The 15,843-nt window shown below is 44.7% G+C and overlaps 1 protein-coding gene across 4 annotated transcripts in view; it reads left to right on the top strand.

The window, feature by feature from the left end:
* LOC112059023 (complement factor H-related protein 3-like) overlaps positions 1–15,843 on the top strand; it is a 53,273-nt gene that overhangs the window by 16,251 nt on the left and 21,179 nt on the right. For 2 of the 4 annotated variants that reach the window (XM_065554419.1, XM_065554418.1), the window contains exon 7: positions 1,988–2,170. The exons of the other annotated variants lie outside the window; for them this stretch is intronic. In XM_065554419.1, the coding sequence (XP_065410491.1) occupies positions 1,988–2,170 (183 nt within the window). The remainder of the gene's footprint in view (positions 1–1,987; positions 2,171–15,843) is intronic. 4 annotated transcript variants of the gene reach the window in all.

Consider the following 15,843-nt stretch of genomic DNA (forward strand, 5'->3'; position numbering starts at 1 on the left):
CAGTCAGATGGCAGCATGTCAGGCAAGATACAGCAACTTCCAAAACTGGAGGATGACCTTTCCTCTCCATAGCCTCACCCCACACCCTTCCACAACAACAACTGCTCCTTTTTCTGTGGGATGCCCTCCCTACATCGGCCTGAGAAACTCAGGAGGGTGCCTCCGACCACAGAGATCAAGTCCGGATCTGGCTATACTAGTACTACGGACCCCGTGCCGGGGCCTAGTCAGGAGTCAAGGAAGCAGGAGCATAAGCATGGCAGTAAGTCTTCCTCCAGGCCTACGAAGGACGAAGCGCTTTCCATGAATTCCATCTGTGGAGAAGCGGTGCATTCCAGTGCTCACAAACAGGATAAGAAATCACGTAGACTGGCAAATCTTCTGGCACCAAGCACCGATCCGTGCACACCTTCCATATCAGGCCCCCCTTAAGTCAAGGGAACATCTCCACCTTCATGTGCTAGTAAACCTTTTAGATAATACTTTAAGAATTAAACACAATTTCATTTAAGGTTTTATGGAGATTATTCATCAATATTTAGGCAGATACAGCTTATATAGACATTTCGAACCATTCTTTGCATACCATAGTTGATGCATTGGTTTGCTGCTGGGGGTTTTGATTTTATGATTTTTAGTTAGAAATTGCTAAGGTCCAGATCCTGAAAAGACTTATGACTGTGCTTAACTTTATACAAGGTGTCCCATTGTAGTCAATGGGGTATTCTCAATGTGAGCAAAGTTAAGCATGTGCGTAAAAGCATCAGTGGCTTTCAACGGGGTTTGCTTGACCCCCACCTCCCTTCAGTGTATCTTTCTAACGAAGGAACTCAGCATCTTTGGAAGCTTTAAGATGTAACAGAGTTTGGTGCACACTGTGCTAAGTACTTTACCTCTTTAGGTGCTATTTGGCTTTTTTAAATCTTTATGGAATTTTCTAACAACCTCTAATGCCAGGGTGTGAGATATTAATCATCTGACCTCTGGTAGGTCTAGATCAGCTCTTTTCATATCTGAACTATGTTTTTGGCTCCTTCCTCTAATTCTCCCATTTAGTTGCACAGGCTAATATAACATAGTATACACATTGTGAACGCTGGATAACTTAATATTTTATTTTTTTAAACCTAAAATATACTTTTCTTAGTTACAAAAATTTTAGTTGAGGTCAAGATATGCACCATGGGTCAGACCCTCAGCTGCTGTAAACTGTATTAGACCCTTTATACTAACAGAGGATCTGCCCTCATATATGTACAATTGAAGGTTTGTGTTACTGAATAAGAGTTAATCTGTGCTCTATCCTTGCCTCCCTTTCAACATAATAAATTGTATATTTATCCATTATTTGCAATGATTTAAAACAATAATGCTTTATTTACAATTATGTGGAGGACTTCATCTGACCTAACAAACAGAGTTTGCTTAGCTTACACAGTTATTAGACAAGCTTTCATTATAACTGTCAGAAACCCCTGATCAAGCCGCAAGACTTGGTTCAGCACATCAACTTTCAATCTCAGATGCATCTTCCTGGGATACTGATTGTTTGTCTGAAATAATTTGTTTATATGGATAAAACCTCTGGTACTTATAGTTCTAAAAATATGAGGTCTTTCATTTGTGCACATCTCTCTACGCAGTTGTGGTGTTTAAAAAAAAATAGAAAAAAAAGAAATGAAATTCTAGTGTTGCTGTTATTTCACACAATGAAAGGGATGCGTTCACCTTAAAAATCATACATCTTCCAGAAAATATTTCCCTCTTATTGTTACTATTACACAAACTGAAAACATTTTGGAAAAAAAAAATTTCTTTGATCTCTTTCTGTTCTATTAACTTTAGAGATTACTTATAACAAAGGTAGATAAAATATTTTCACATGGGCATGTATTTGCAAGTTGAATGCCTGCCTTTAAATGGATATTTACTTGAGACATCCTTTGAGTTATAGCATATTTTAATTTTTGCGTTATATTTTATTTAGATCAATTTGCTCCATGTAAATTTCCAGAGAATTCTGATAATATAGCTATTTTACAAACTGACACCAAGAAAAAGATCTATAAGCAGAATGAACGTATCATTTACCAATGTATATCAGACGCCAGAAACTTTAAGCAAGCAACTTGTACAAATGGGGAATGGTCACCCAAACTTGACTGCATAGGTAAGCTTAATTTGGTTCCCAGATACTATTGTTCTTTTCTATACAGATTGTTCTTTTCTAATTATTATAATTACCAAGTATTACATCTACCTTTAGTCTTAGTGAATTTCAGTAGTTTGAAGAAACAACTGGTTTAATCATTAAAACATAAATCTGTTTATATGCCAAAGGATAGAAAAGATAACTTGCTGCTTTTAAATTACAGGAATATTTTGACATTCTGTAAACAATTGACTGGTATGAAGATCAGAATATTTCATTCCAGCATATCCTTACAGAATTTTCCTTAGGAAAACAAATCTCTCTGCATACACTCGTAAGATTTATAATAAAGTTAAAGACATTTTATTAGGAGGGCTCTGAGGGCAGAGCCTAGCAGCAATGAAATCAACATATGAAGATCTAGCTTTGGAGAGGAGAATTCCTTAGATTTCCTGTAAAAATTCATTCCCGAAGGATCAAAAAGATCTTTTCTTACCAGTAAGAAATTTGCAAAAATAAATAAATAAATTTATATCTGAGTGGTCTGATATCTTCAAACCACAAACTCTTAGACTATAGTATCATGCCAGAGCTATTCTGTTCTTTAGGAATTGTAGCAGGTGAAAAAGGGGGCTCCAAAAAGATTTGTTACATGTTAAAGTTGGTAGTTTACAAAATCTGTGCTCCCTGTGGCAGAAAAGTTAGATTCAGTATCTTGAGTGTTAGACTCTCAAGTGATGGGCTGAACAACATCTGAGGCTTTCCTGGTCTTAATCCCAATTTTCACTTGGTTCTTCTTCGAGAGGTGTCCCTGTGGGTGCTCCACTCCAGGTGTAGGTGTATCCCTGCGCCTTCGCTTGGAGAGTTTTACAGCAGTGCCCATACGGGTCGAGCACACGCAGTGCTTGCCTCATGCGCCATTGTCTGTTGAAGTGTCGCGTGCGCGACCCGGACTCCTCAGTTCCTTCTCAACCATCTCCGGCCTGAGACAGAGCTCCACAGTCCCATTCATATGTAGTTTTTAGTGAGATTTGTAAATAGTTATTTAGTGTTAGACAGTTTATACCATTAGTATTTTAGTGCCAAGTTTCATTTCTTTCTTTATTTCCCCCACCCCAAAAAATACATTTCTTTCAACCCGTAGTTAGATACTAGCCCCTATTATGCCGGGCTCATGGATTTCAAAAGGTGCACTTCACTTAGAGAAGTGATGCCAGTGTCAGATGGACACTCACAATGTGTCCACTGTCTGGGTTAATCCCATTTTCCCCAGAAGTTTGCCCATTGCAGCAGACTTAAAGCTTGGGCAGGAAGAGACAGGGATCTGAGGCTGAAACTCATACTCATGGAGCAGAGTCCATACGAGCAGCAACAACCACAGAGGCAAAGACAAAGGCCACAACGTCATTGCCAACCACAAGCAATGGCATCTCAGACTCCTTCCTCCAATAAACAAATCTAAAGCTTTGGTCGAGGGCCTAGAAGACCTTTCGCTGGTTCCAATGCATGGTGCTATCATCCAACTCTTTGGAGACTGTTTACACCTCTTATGCATCAAGTGGTCAGCTATTACCACCGACAAATGGGCCCTAGAAGTCATCCACTCGGGCTATATCATCCCTTTCCTTTCCATACCCACCACCAACCCTCCCCCAACCCATCCCTCAGAGACACATTACATGAACTACTGTTGTGCTGAGAGGTAGAACATCTCCTCCAATTTGGGGCAGTGGAGTTGGTCCACGAACAACACAGGAAAAAGGGATTTTACTCCCACTACTTTTTAACGCAAAAGAAAAGTGCGGGATGGCGACCCATCCTCGACCTCAGGTGACTAAACAAGTTCATAAGGAAGCAAAGATTTCGGATGGTCACTCTAACAACTATCATAACAGTGCTGGAACAAGGGGACTGGTTTTCAGCACTCGACCTTCAAGATGCCTTTTTTCAGCACTCGACCTTCAAGATGCCTTTTTTCATGTGATGATACACCCCCCTCACGGTTTCTCAGATTTATGTTAGGCACAGACCACTACCAATACAAGGTGCTACCTTTTGGCCTCTCAACAGCACCACTATCTGTTCCAAGATCCTTGCAATGGTGGCAAGATCTTTGCAGTGGCAAGAAGAAGGTCAGGGAAAGTGTTGGCCCCTTACTGAATGGAGGAGGCAACCTAGTGACAGAGGATGTGGAAAAAGCTAATGTACTCAATGCTTTTTTCGCCTCTGTCCTCACGAACAAGGTCAGCACCCAGACTACTGCACTCGGCAGCACAGTATGGGGTGGAGGTGACCAGCCCTCTGTGGAGAAAGAAGAGATTCAGGACTATTTAGAAAAGCTGGACGAGCACAAATCCATGGGGCCAGATGCCCTGCATCCGAGGGTGCTAAAGGAGTTGGCAGATATGATTTCAGAGCCATTGGCCATTATCTTTGAAAGCTCATGGCAATCAGGCGAGGTCCCGGATGACTGGAAAAAGGCTAATGGAGTGCCCATCTATAAAAAAGGGAAGAAGGAGGATCTGGGGATCTACAGGCCAGTCAGCCTCACCTCAGTCCCTGGAAAAATCATGGAGCAGGTTCTCAAGGAATCAATTCTGAACCACTTCAAGGAGAGGAAAGTGATAAGGAACAATCAGCATGGAGTCACCAAGGGCAAGTCATACCTGACTAACCTAATTGCCTTCTATGATGAGATAACTGGCTCTGTGGATGAGGGGAAAGCAGTGGCCATGTTATTCCTTGACTTTAGCAAAGCTTTTGACAGTCTCCCACAGTATTCTTGCCAGCAAGTTAAAGAAGTATGGGCTGGATGAACGGACTATAGGGTGGATAGAAAGCTGGCTAGATGGTCAGGCTCAACGGGTAGTGATCAATGGCTCCATGTCTAGTTGGCAGCCGGTATCAAGCGGAGGTCCCCAAGGGTCAGTCCTGGGGCCGGTTTTGTTCAATATCTTCATTAATGATCTGGAGGATGGCGTGGTTAGCACCCTCATCAAGTTTGCAGATGACACTAAACTGGAAGGAGTGGTAGATACGCTGGAGGGTAGGGAAAGGATACAGAGGGACCTAGACAAATTAGAGGATTGGGCCAAAAGAAATCTGATGACGTTCAACAAGGAAAAGTGCAGAGTCCTGCACTTAGGAAGGAAGAATCCCATGCACTGCTACAGACTAGGGACCGAGTGGCTAGGCAGCAGTTCTGCAGAAAAGGACCTAGGGGTTATGGTGGACGAGAAGCTGGATATGAGTCAACAGTGTGCCCTTGTTGCCAAGAAGGCTAACAGCATTTTGGGCTGTATAAGTAGGAGCATTGCCAGCAGATCGAGGGACGTGATCATTCCCCTCTATTTGGCATTGGTGAGGCCTCATCTGGAGTACTGTGTCCAGTTTTGGGCCCCACACTACAAGAAGGATGTGGAAAAATTGGAAAGAGTCCAGCGGAAGGCAACAAAAATGATTAGGGGGCTGAAGCACATGACTTATGAGGAGAAGGCTGAGGGAACTGGGATTATTTAGTCTGCAGAAGAGAAGAATGAGGGGGGATTTGATAGCTGCTTTCAACTACCTGAAAGGGGGTTCCAAAGAGGATGGATCTAGACTGTTCTCAGTGATACCAGAGGATAGAACAAAGAGTAATGGTCTCAAGTTACAGTGGGGGAAGTTTAGGTTTAGGTTGGATATTAGGAAGGACATTTGTAGGGTGGTGAAACACTGGAATGGGTTACCTAGTGAGGTGTTGGAATCTCTGTCCTTAGAGGTTTTTTTAAGGTCAGGCATGACAAAGCCCTGGCTGGGATGATTTAGTTGGGGATTAGGTCCTGCTTTGAGCAGGGGGGTTGGACTAGATGACCTCCTGAGGTCCCTTCCAACCCTGATATTCTATTATTCTATTATTCTAATGGCTCATCTGAGGAAGGAAGGAGTAATTATATTCTCTTACCTGGACAATTGCCTCCTCTAGGCACAGACTCGATTGGAAGCCATTCACTCCACGCAATGGCAAATGGCAATAAACTGTTTCCACAGCTTCGGCCTCCAAGTAAACACAAAGAAATCAATGATAGAACCTGGTTGGTATTCATTGGCCCCTATCTCAACTCTACGACAGTGAGGGCATCACTTCCGCAGGACAGATTCGACTCCATACGAACAATCGTAGCCATAGTGTGCAGCAGCACACAAACCACAGACCATGAATGCTTACCACTTTTGGGCCACATGGCAGCATGAATATTTGTGGTCAAACATGCATGTTTGCACATGCGATGCCTGTAGGGACGGCTATCAATAGTGTACAAACCAAAAAAGCACAACATGAACATCCACTTAACAATGCCCCACAAGCTCAAAGAATCATTAACCTAGTGGATTCACCCACACAACCGATGCTCGGGGAGACCATTCACACAGGAACCCCCATCACAATTGCTCATGACAGATGTCTCCCTCGTGGGATGGGGAGCACACATGCAACATAAGAACATAAGAACGGCCATACTGGGTCAGACCAAAGGTCCATCTAGCCCAGTATCCTGTCTTCTGACAGTGGCCAATGCCAGGTGCCCCAGAGGGAATGAACAGAACAGGTAGTCATCAAGTGATCAATCACCTGTTACTCATTCCCAGCTTCTGGCAAACAGAGGCTAGGGACATCATCCCAGCCCATCCTGGCTAATAGCCATTGATGGACCTATCCTCCATGAATTTATCTAGTTCTTCTTTGAACCCTGTTATGGTCTTGGCCTTCACAACATCCCCTGGCAAAGAGTTCCACAGGTTGACTGTGCATTGTATGAAGAAATACTTCCTTTTATTTGTTTTAAATCTGCTGACTATTAATTTCATTTGGTGATACCTAGTTCTTGTGTTATGAGAAGTAGTAAACAACACTTCTTTATCTATTTTCTCTATATCAGTCATGATTTTATAGACCTCAATCATATCTCCCCTTAGCCATCTCTTTTCCAAGCTGAAAAGTCCCAGTCTTATTAATCTCTCCTCATTCGGAAGCCACGCCACGCTTCTAATAATTTTTGTTGCCCTTTTCTGAACCTTTTCCAATTCCAATATATCTTTTTTGAGATGGGGCGACCACATCTGCATACAGTATTCAAAATGTTGGCATACCATGGATTTATATAGAGGCAACATGATATTGCCCACCTCATGAACTATGGTCCACAACAGAGATCAGGTTACACATAAATCTCTGGAACTTCGCGCTGCCTGCCTCCACTTCCTACCATTCATACAAAACCAACACATACAAGTGATGACCGATAACAGGCCAGCCATCACATCCATGAGACATGTGGGGGAGATAGGGGCGCTTATGGCTGCTCCCCCTTATACTATCTTTTTTAAGGATGAAGTTATGTTATGCACTGTAGTGAGTCGGTGTGGCTCCCCTCCTGCCCAGAAGAGGGAGCCCACGTGCAGGCACCAGAGTGGGTGGGACCACCACCGCCTGTCCCCGCCCCCCGGAAGTCAAGGGGCGGGACAGGAAGTATAAAGGCCGGCCGCCAGAGCTCAGTCGGCGGCCAGCCACCGCAGGGAGCAGACGTGTGGCCGGGAGCTCCCGGCCAGGAGACCGCCGAAGACCGAGGCCTGGACCCTAGCTGGCCCGAGCACGCTACGAGGAGGAGCCACCGGAACCCGTCCGCTCCCGTCACTGGGAGAATCCCTGGGAACCCCACCCCACCAACCCTGAGGGTGACACTGTACCCAAACCTCTCCGCCCCTGCTGCTACCCAGAGGAGCCGCCTGAGGACCGTTGGCCTGACTTCCCGGCAGAGCTACCGGACCTGCCACCGAGCCCTGGCAGAGAGGAGTCCATGCAGATGGACTGGCCCGAGCCCGGCGCGACGAACGAGGTAGGCTTTGAGGGGGATCGTGGAAGTAGCCCGGGGGTAGCCGACCCCGGTCCGGCTGCAACCGAGTGTGAGCCTATGTCAGTGTGTTGCGGTCTGGATACCCCACTGACCAGTAGCGGCAGTAACCGCTGCTAGGGCCCCGGGCTGGAACGCAGTGGAGTGGGTGGGCCTGCGTTCCCCCCTGCCACCCCCGCTCACGGGTGGCAGGTTTCCCCCTCACCCAACGCTCAGCTACAGAAAGCCTAGGCGTGCCTTACCTGGGCTCTGAACTGTTTGCTCGCTCAGCCCCTGCAAACAAGGGCCTGAGCTTAACTGTGTTTGCCCCGCCCTGATCCAGGGCCTGGGCTCTGAACTGTTTGCTCGCACAGCCCCCTGCAAACAAGGGCCTGAGCTTAACTGTGTTTGCCCCGCCCTGATCCAGGGCCTGGGCTCTGAACTGTTTGCTCCGCCCCTGCAGTCAAGGGCCTGAGCTTTAACTGTGGTTGCTCCGGCCCTGCACCAAAGAGCCGGAGCTTCGGGACTAACTGACTGCTTGTTCCCACAGTAGTGAGTCGGTGTGGCTCCCCTCCTGCCCGGAAGGGTCGAGCCCCGGCTAAGACCTACTACATGCACCCATCCCAAATTCTTACCCAAGGTGCACTCGTCCTTCCACATTAATGAACCTCTGCAGCTCCCAACTTTCTTCCCCAAGCCACATGTGAATTCGTTTGCAGTGACCATGCATACCCTGGATGTTAGAAGGGCTTTGGCCTTTTATCTGGACAGAACGAAACCATTTCAGGCTAGTCCTAAACTCTCGTATCCATAGTGGAATGGTCCAAGGGAGCACTCATATCTACACAGAGGCTCTCTAAATGGATATCTGGATGCATTTGACTATGCTATCAGCTAAAAGGCACTCAGCCTCCAGCAACCATTAGGGCGCATTCCACGAGGTCCATGTCGATGTCCACGGTGTTTCTAAACAATGTCCAATTGGTAGACTTTGCAAGGCTGCCACCCAGGCATCCAAACACACTTTTGCCAAACATTACGCTATCTCGAAAGCCCCTAAAACAGATACTCAACTTGGCCAAGCGGTACTTTCCAGTATTTTATTTTCGACTCCAAAGCCCCGACCACCCTAAAGGGCACTGCTTTACAGTGGAGTGGAGCATCCACAGGGACACCTCTCGAAGAAGAAGAGATGGTTACTCACCTTGTGCAGTAACTGAGGTTCTTCGAGGTGGATGGCCCAGTGGGTGCTCCACTACCCACCCTCCTCCCCTCTACTTCAGAGCTGGATACTGGCTCTGAGGTGGAGAAGGAAATGAGGAGTCCGGGTCATGCACACAACACTTCAAGAGAGAACGGCGCATGAGGTAGGCACCATGAGTAAACTTCTCTTCAGAATAATAAAGGAGAAAAAAGGTTTGACTCAATCCACAACAATAGGAATTACTAGGTTCTTTGTCTGTTTGACAGAAAGAGAATCCTGAAGACTAGTAGGGCTGCATATTGCATCACTTACTAAAGCGGCAAGTTCCTGGTTTTATTTCCTAATCTGATGCCTATTAAAAAAGCCCAGATCAAAGGTTATGTCCTCAATGAGCATTTGGAGTAAGCAAGAGATTTCTACTCCCTGTTAAATTTAATATTGCTCATGAGGAAAAAGTTAATTCTTTTTGGATAAGTTAATTCTTTTTGGGACACTAAAGTCCTGATAGAAAATATCAAGACTAATGTCTTCTTCTCCCTAAGGCCCTGATTCTGGAAAGCATCCCTATTCGGGACAGCACGTAAGCACATGCCTAAGTCCCCTAGAAGTCAATGTGCTTAAGTGCTTTCCTTAATCTGGACCTAAATGCCTCAATGAAGGAGGAACATCTAACCTATATTCTGTCTCCTATGGCATGGAACAGCAACAAGACATTTCAGGATTGTTTTCCTTGTTTGGTCTGGGTTTTTTAATTCTTCATACTGTGGACAGACTTAATATCCATTCTGCATTGCTGTGTGCTTTTTACTTTGATTCTTAATTTGGTTTGCACACCAGTGAAGACATAGAAGAATATTGTTATACCATCTGTGGTCCCTGTTATCTTTTATTCCTAGGACTTAATTGAGATATAGGCTAAATATATAAAAAAAATTATTTTGGTAATTTAGCTTGAATCGAGAAAATTTGAATGTTTTAAATAACTGAAAGGGATTTGTAGTTTGAATAGTATCCCTGTCTCCAAAGTGACTACATACAATGTATATATATTTTATAAAACATATTATATGTTTAGAGAGAGAGGAGTGTGTGTGTGTGTGTGTGTGTACACAAAATATTTTTTAAAGGTGATAGTGGGTTGAGGTAATGTCCAGTGATTATAGGTAAAACTTACACCAGGTTAGAAACAACTCACTGAAATGTATGCTGAAACCAGAATTTAGTGCGTGGGCTAGAACAGAAGGAGTTGTGTTTAATATATGCAATGAAGCAGAAATGACACTGGAGCAGCTATTTAGATGTTTGTGACCCTGATTCACTGGACATTCCTCATCCACTCTGGTGCTAGCAACCAAGTTCTCAGACAGATATTTTAGAAGAAAACCTGTGCAATGTATAGCAGCACTGCCCCAGCTACAAGCCCTCCTTTGTGCCCCTCCAGCTACTCTAGCCACTGAGCTAGGTCAGAGCTAGGTCTTCTCCCACACTCTATTACAAGCAGAGCTGGTTGTCTGACACTTCCTATTCTAAGACCATATTTTCAAACTTTAATTAGTTAGGCCAAAATTTTCCACACCAGGTATCTGCCTCAGGCTGATTTTTTTTTCAACCTCTTCGAATAGTTTATCACACTACTTCAGCCATTTCTAAGAATGCAAATAAGATACATTATTTTGCCCATGAGAAAACATTCTTGCAACTTTTTCTTAGAACAGCTCTAGCACCTCCATGTTTTGAAGGAGGAATTTGAAAATTGTAAGGGGAGTGGCCTTTGGATCAGGGATGTACCTTTTGTCAGAACTATGAAAACCTGCCCAAATTTGGCCAAGTTTTTATAAATCTTTGAAAAAATCTTATTTTGCATGTGCTCAGTAGAGACTTTTCACAGAATTTAGCTGTGAGTCTCTAAAGATTCTGCTCACCGTCCATCCCTTGACAGTTCCTATCTGCTGACCATACTGTGAGCGCACCATTCTCACGGAGTGATTGATAACAGTCCAACGCAGGCTGAAAGGGTGAAGTCATATTCATTTTTATTCTATACTGGTGTGGGACTGGACACCAGAACTGAGAGTAGGGAGACTATCTTTCTTGTACTCTTTGTGACCCTCTTACTGGCTCACAGGTAGAATGGAGGAGGAAGCTCCCTGACTCCAATATAGAAGGGGCACGAGCTGGACTGGGGAAGGGGAAGAAGTATATTGGAACAAGAGTGGAGGCTGTAAGGGTTAGAAGAAAGAGAGAAACTGGGACTTGGAACTAGGGTTTTGGGAGGGGAAATTGCAGCATGTTAGGGAAGAAGACTGGGACTGGGATCAAAATGGGATGAAGGAGGAACTGGGAGCAGATGAGGAGTTGGGAAGGGGGAGAGAGAGAGATACTGGGGGCTGGGAGCTAGTGTTTGGGGTGGTCAGGCACAAGAGAGAGCCAGATATCAGACAAGAAGCAGGGAGAGGGGAACTGGGACTGGTTGAGCACTATTCTTAAATTAAGTCCTAGATATAAAATATAGTCTTGGGTTCTATTCTGGAGCCTGTCAACAAAGATCTGTGAAACATATTGGGAAAGTGCTTGTCTCATTCCCACCTATTGCTGGTTCCCATAGATGACAACCTGCCATTGCTACCAGTTATTCCATTGGCTCAAGTGGCAGAGGTCTATGCAGCAGATTTAAAGTTCCCAACTCTGTTCATTATCTTTGTGGGTGTCAATAAGATGCCACATGATGGACTTCTCATTTTTTTCATGTATGTTTTAAAAACATAAGAAATTACACACAAGAAAACCATTAAAAGAACATGAATGTTGCAAGTCAAGCACTCAAAAGTTAAGAAATGCCAGGTACTTTTGTAGCCCCATCTCTGTTGTATCTCGCAATCTTTAATGGAGTCATAGAGTTTAAGAGCAGAAGGGACCACTAGATCATCTAGTCTGACCTGCTGTATAGCACAGGCAACAACACCACCCACAGATTAAACCCATCAACTGCAATGGGACCAAAGTATTACAGCCCACAGGAGACTAGATTATTAAGAGCTAAAGGCAGAGAATAGGAGGGACAGAGGTGCACCAGTTCCCAAGGACCCCACAATGGCAGGGAAATTAAGTGAGATATACCCAGGCAAGTGACCCACACCCATATGCTGCAGAGGAAGGTGAAAAAAAAACCCCTCAAGGTCCCTTCCAATCTGACCTGCGGTAAAATTCCTTCCCTTTCCCACATATGGTGATTAGTGAGACCCTGAGCATGTGAGTAAGAACCAGCCAGCCAAGCACCTAAGAGAGAGAATGTTTGGTGCCACCTCAGAGCCCTAGCCCCTCTCCACCCACTGGCCTATCTGCACCTATGGTCATCTCCTGATACTTCAGAGGAAGGAGAGAAAAAAAGTCCCAGAATACATGGGGGGGGGAGAGAATCCCTACCTGACCCCTGCAGATGGCTGGCTATACTCCTGAAGCATGAGCTTTAGGAACATAGGATTTAAGACAGAAGTGAGCCCCCTGGCTGTTGAGCCCTGCCCTCTACCATCACAAGCAACTCCCTCATAAAATTGCACACAAAATTTGTCCTGATCTCTGTTAAAACTAAGTAAATTGTTTGCTCACAATACTTCTGCAAATACCTCATCCCTCTGATAGTTAGAAACTTTCCTCTAATTTCAAGCCTGAATTTGTTCATGTCCAGGTTTACATCCATTTCTTCTTGTGCTAACGTTGTCCTTTAGCTTAAATAGTTTTTCACCATCACTGGTATTTACACCCCCCGCCCCCAAATGTATTTATACACAGCAATCATATCCCATCTGAGCCTTCTTTTTTTAAGACTAAACAAGGCAAACTCTTCCAGTCTTCTCTAATAAGATAGATTCCTCTGATCTTCCTAATAGCTTTTCTCTGCACCTGTTCCAGTTAAAATTCATCTTTCTTGAAAATGGGTGACCAGATTTGTCCACAGTAGTCCAAATGAGGATTTACCAGTACTTTGTACATTATCATTGTACTTTATTCCTACTGGAAATGCCTTGCTGTATACATTCTAGGATCACATTTGGCATATTCACATTTGCCATTGGTGGTTCATCATCATCCTGTGATCAACCCACACTCCAGACCTTTCTCCTCCTCTTTTGCTTCCAACTGATGTGAGCCCCCAGCTTGTAGCAGAAATTCTTATTACTAGACTCTAAGTGCATGACTTTGCACTTTGTGCTATTGAATTTCAACCCATTTATGTGACTCCAGTCTTCAAGGTCATCGCATCTTCCTGTATAATGTTCTTATCCTCCTCTGTATTGATGATGCCTCCTAGCTTGGTATCATCAGGAAATTTCATTAGCACACTCCTACTTTTTATGCCAAGGTCATTAATCAAAATATTGAATAAGATTAGTTGCAAGATGGAGCCTTGAGGAAGTTCACTAGTAACCTCTCTCCAATCCAATACACCTTTCAGCACAATCCATTGCCTTTTCCCCTTTAACCAATTCCTTATCCACCTTACAATACTTGTACTAATCCCCATCTTCCTTAATTTAACTAATAATTTCCCATGTGGCACTGTCAAATGCTTTACTGTAGTCCAAGTATATTAGATCTACCACATTTTTCTTATCAAAAAAATCAGTTCTTTTCTCAAAGAAGGAACTCAACTTAATGTATTTATTCTTGCTATACCCCTGTGAGGTAGGGAAATTCTATTATCCCCATTCTACAGATAGGGAATTGAGACACAGAGAGACTGGCCCGAGGTCACACAGTAAGTCTGCACCATGTGAACCCAAGTCTCCCAAGACCTAAGCTAGCAGACTAAGCACTGGACAATCGTTCCTCTATGCAATCTTAATTTTGCCTCTTGGGATACAGTCTTTAGCTACATGATCACATATCATCCCGTCTGTGCACTGAATGAGGCAGGGGCCATGTGAAAACATATAGTATGTGCTTATGTAATTAAAGATAGTGTCATAATGCATACACACAAGGGGGAGGAATTAAGGTTGCACAGGCAACTTTAGTTCTGGCATTTCCTAACTCTTGAGTGCTTCACTTTTGCAATCTGTATATTCCTTTTAACCGTGTGTGTGTGTGTGTGTATTTTCTGATGGATCTCAGTTTTTGATAAAGATCTGATACGGAGTAGGAATCCTTTTTCTTCACAGGCCACACTACAGAGTAAACTATGTGGGCTCTCATGCACCCCTCCCTCCTTCACAAGGAGTGGATCCTCTTGCGCTGCCCCCCTCCCACTCACCTATGCTCTGCTTCCTCCTCCTGTCTCTCTTCACTGTTATGCACGGGGGGGTCTCTGCATTGCTCAGCTCTGTGCCATAATACAGAGTGTGCATCTCCGGTATGACTGTCACACAACATTAGGGTTACCATATTTCAGCAAGCAAAAAAGAGGACGGGAGGAGCCCCGCCCTAGCCCCGCCCCTGCCCCTCCCACTTCCCGCCCCCCCAGAACCCCCAACCCTCCCCCCGTTCCTTGTCCCCTGACTGCCCCCTCCTGGGACCCCTGCCCCTAACTGCCCCCCAGGACCCTACCCCCTACCTGTACCCTGACTGCCCAAAACTTTCTCCACTCCCCCCAAAAAGCCCCCCCCCGTTTCTTGACTGCCCCCTCCAGAACCTCCCTGCCCCTTCTCCTGCTCCCTGGCCCCCTTACCCTGCTGCTCAGAACAGGGTGTTGGGCTCTGTGCGAGCCGAGCCGGACACATGGCTGCGCTCCCCAGCACAACAAAACCCGGTCCCTGGCCCTGCACAGTGCTGCTGGACCGGGCTGCAGGGGAGAGCTGCCGGCTCAGAATGCAGGGCGGATCCGGCTCCTCTACAGCTGCTCCGGAGTCCAGCCTGGGACTTTCCTGCAGCCCTCCCAGCTGCTCGCTCTGCTCTGCCGGGGGAGGGGAGAAATCCCGGACATTTTGAGTGCATATGTCTGTTTTCAGTTTTTTTTGGCTTAAATACAAAAAGTTATTCCCTTATTCCTCTCAAGTTTAGGGAATTTTGTGAGCTGGGAGGAAATGAGAAAACTGTCCAGACCAAACAGCTAATGCCATTCTCCAGCACAGCCTTCCTGAGCTCATAGCCTTCCTGCTCCGTTCAGAAACTCTTTTGAGATTTCTTTTTCTTTTGAAAGTTTGAATATTTTGAAGACACATGGGCCTCCCAGCTCTTTATTTTCCTCCTGTTCTTTTTTTTCTATGGCCTGGTCTATATTGGGGGCTCTCTGATATTTCCCTGATATTCCTGCCTCACTAAGCATTTCCTAGCACAAGATACAGCAGAGAGCTCGAAACCCCAGTAGCATGAAAAACAAATTACAAATATAAAAACTTTGAAGCAAAATAAAATATCAGAGTCAATGTATTGTGGTTTATTTTTATTGGTATTTACACACAAAAGCACCTGTCCTAATCTATTATTCATTAAATACACAGTTCAGTCACATCATTAAAATAATGCAACCAGGCCAAAACATATACAGATATAAATAAGCTTCCTATTGGGTCTAACAACCAAAACTACCTGATTCCTCTGAGAGCTTGAGAGACTAGCTGGTATTTGCAGCATGTCCTAAAGGTTAAAGAATGCAGGATATGGCAGGCCACAGAGGGAAA

This window comes from Chrysemys picta, chromosome 8, assembly GCF_011386835.1.
Source record: "Chrysemys picta bellii isolate R12L10 chromosome 8, ASM1138683v2, whole genome shotgun sequence".
In the NCBI taxonomy this organism is placed as follows: domain Eukaryota; kingdom Metazoa; phylum Chordata; order Testudines; family Emydidae; genus Chrysemys; species Chrysemys picta.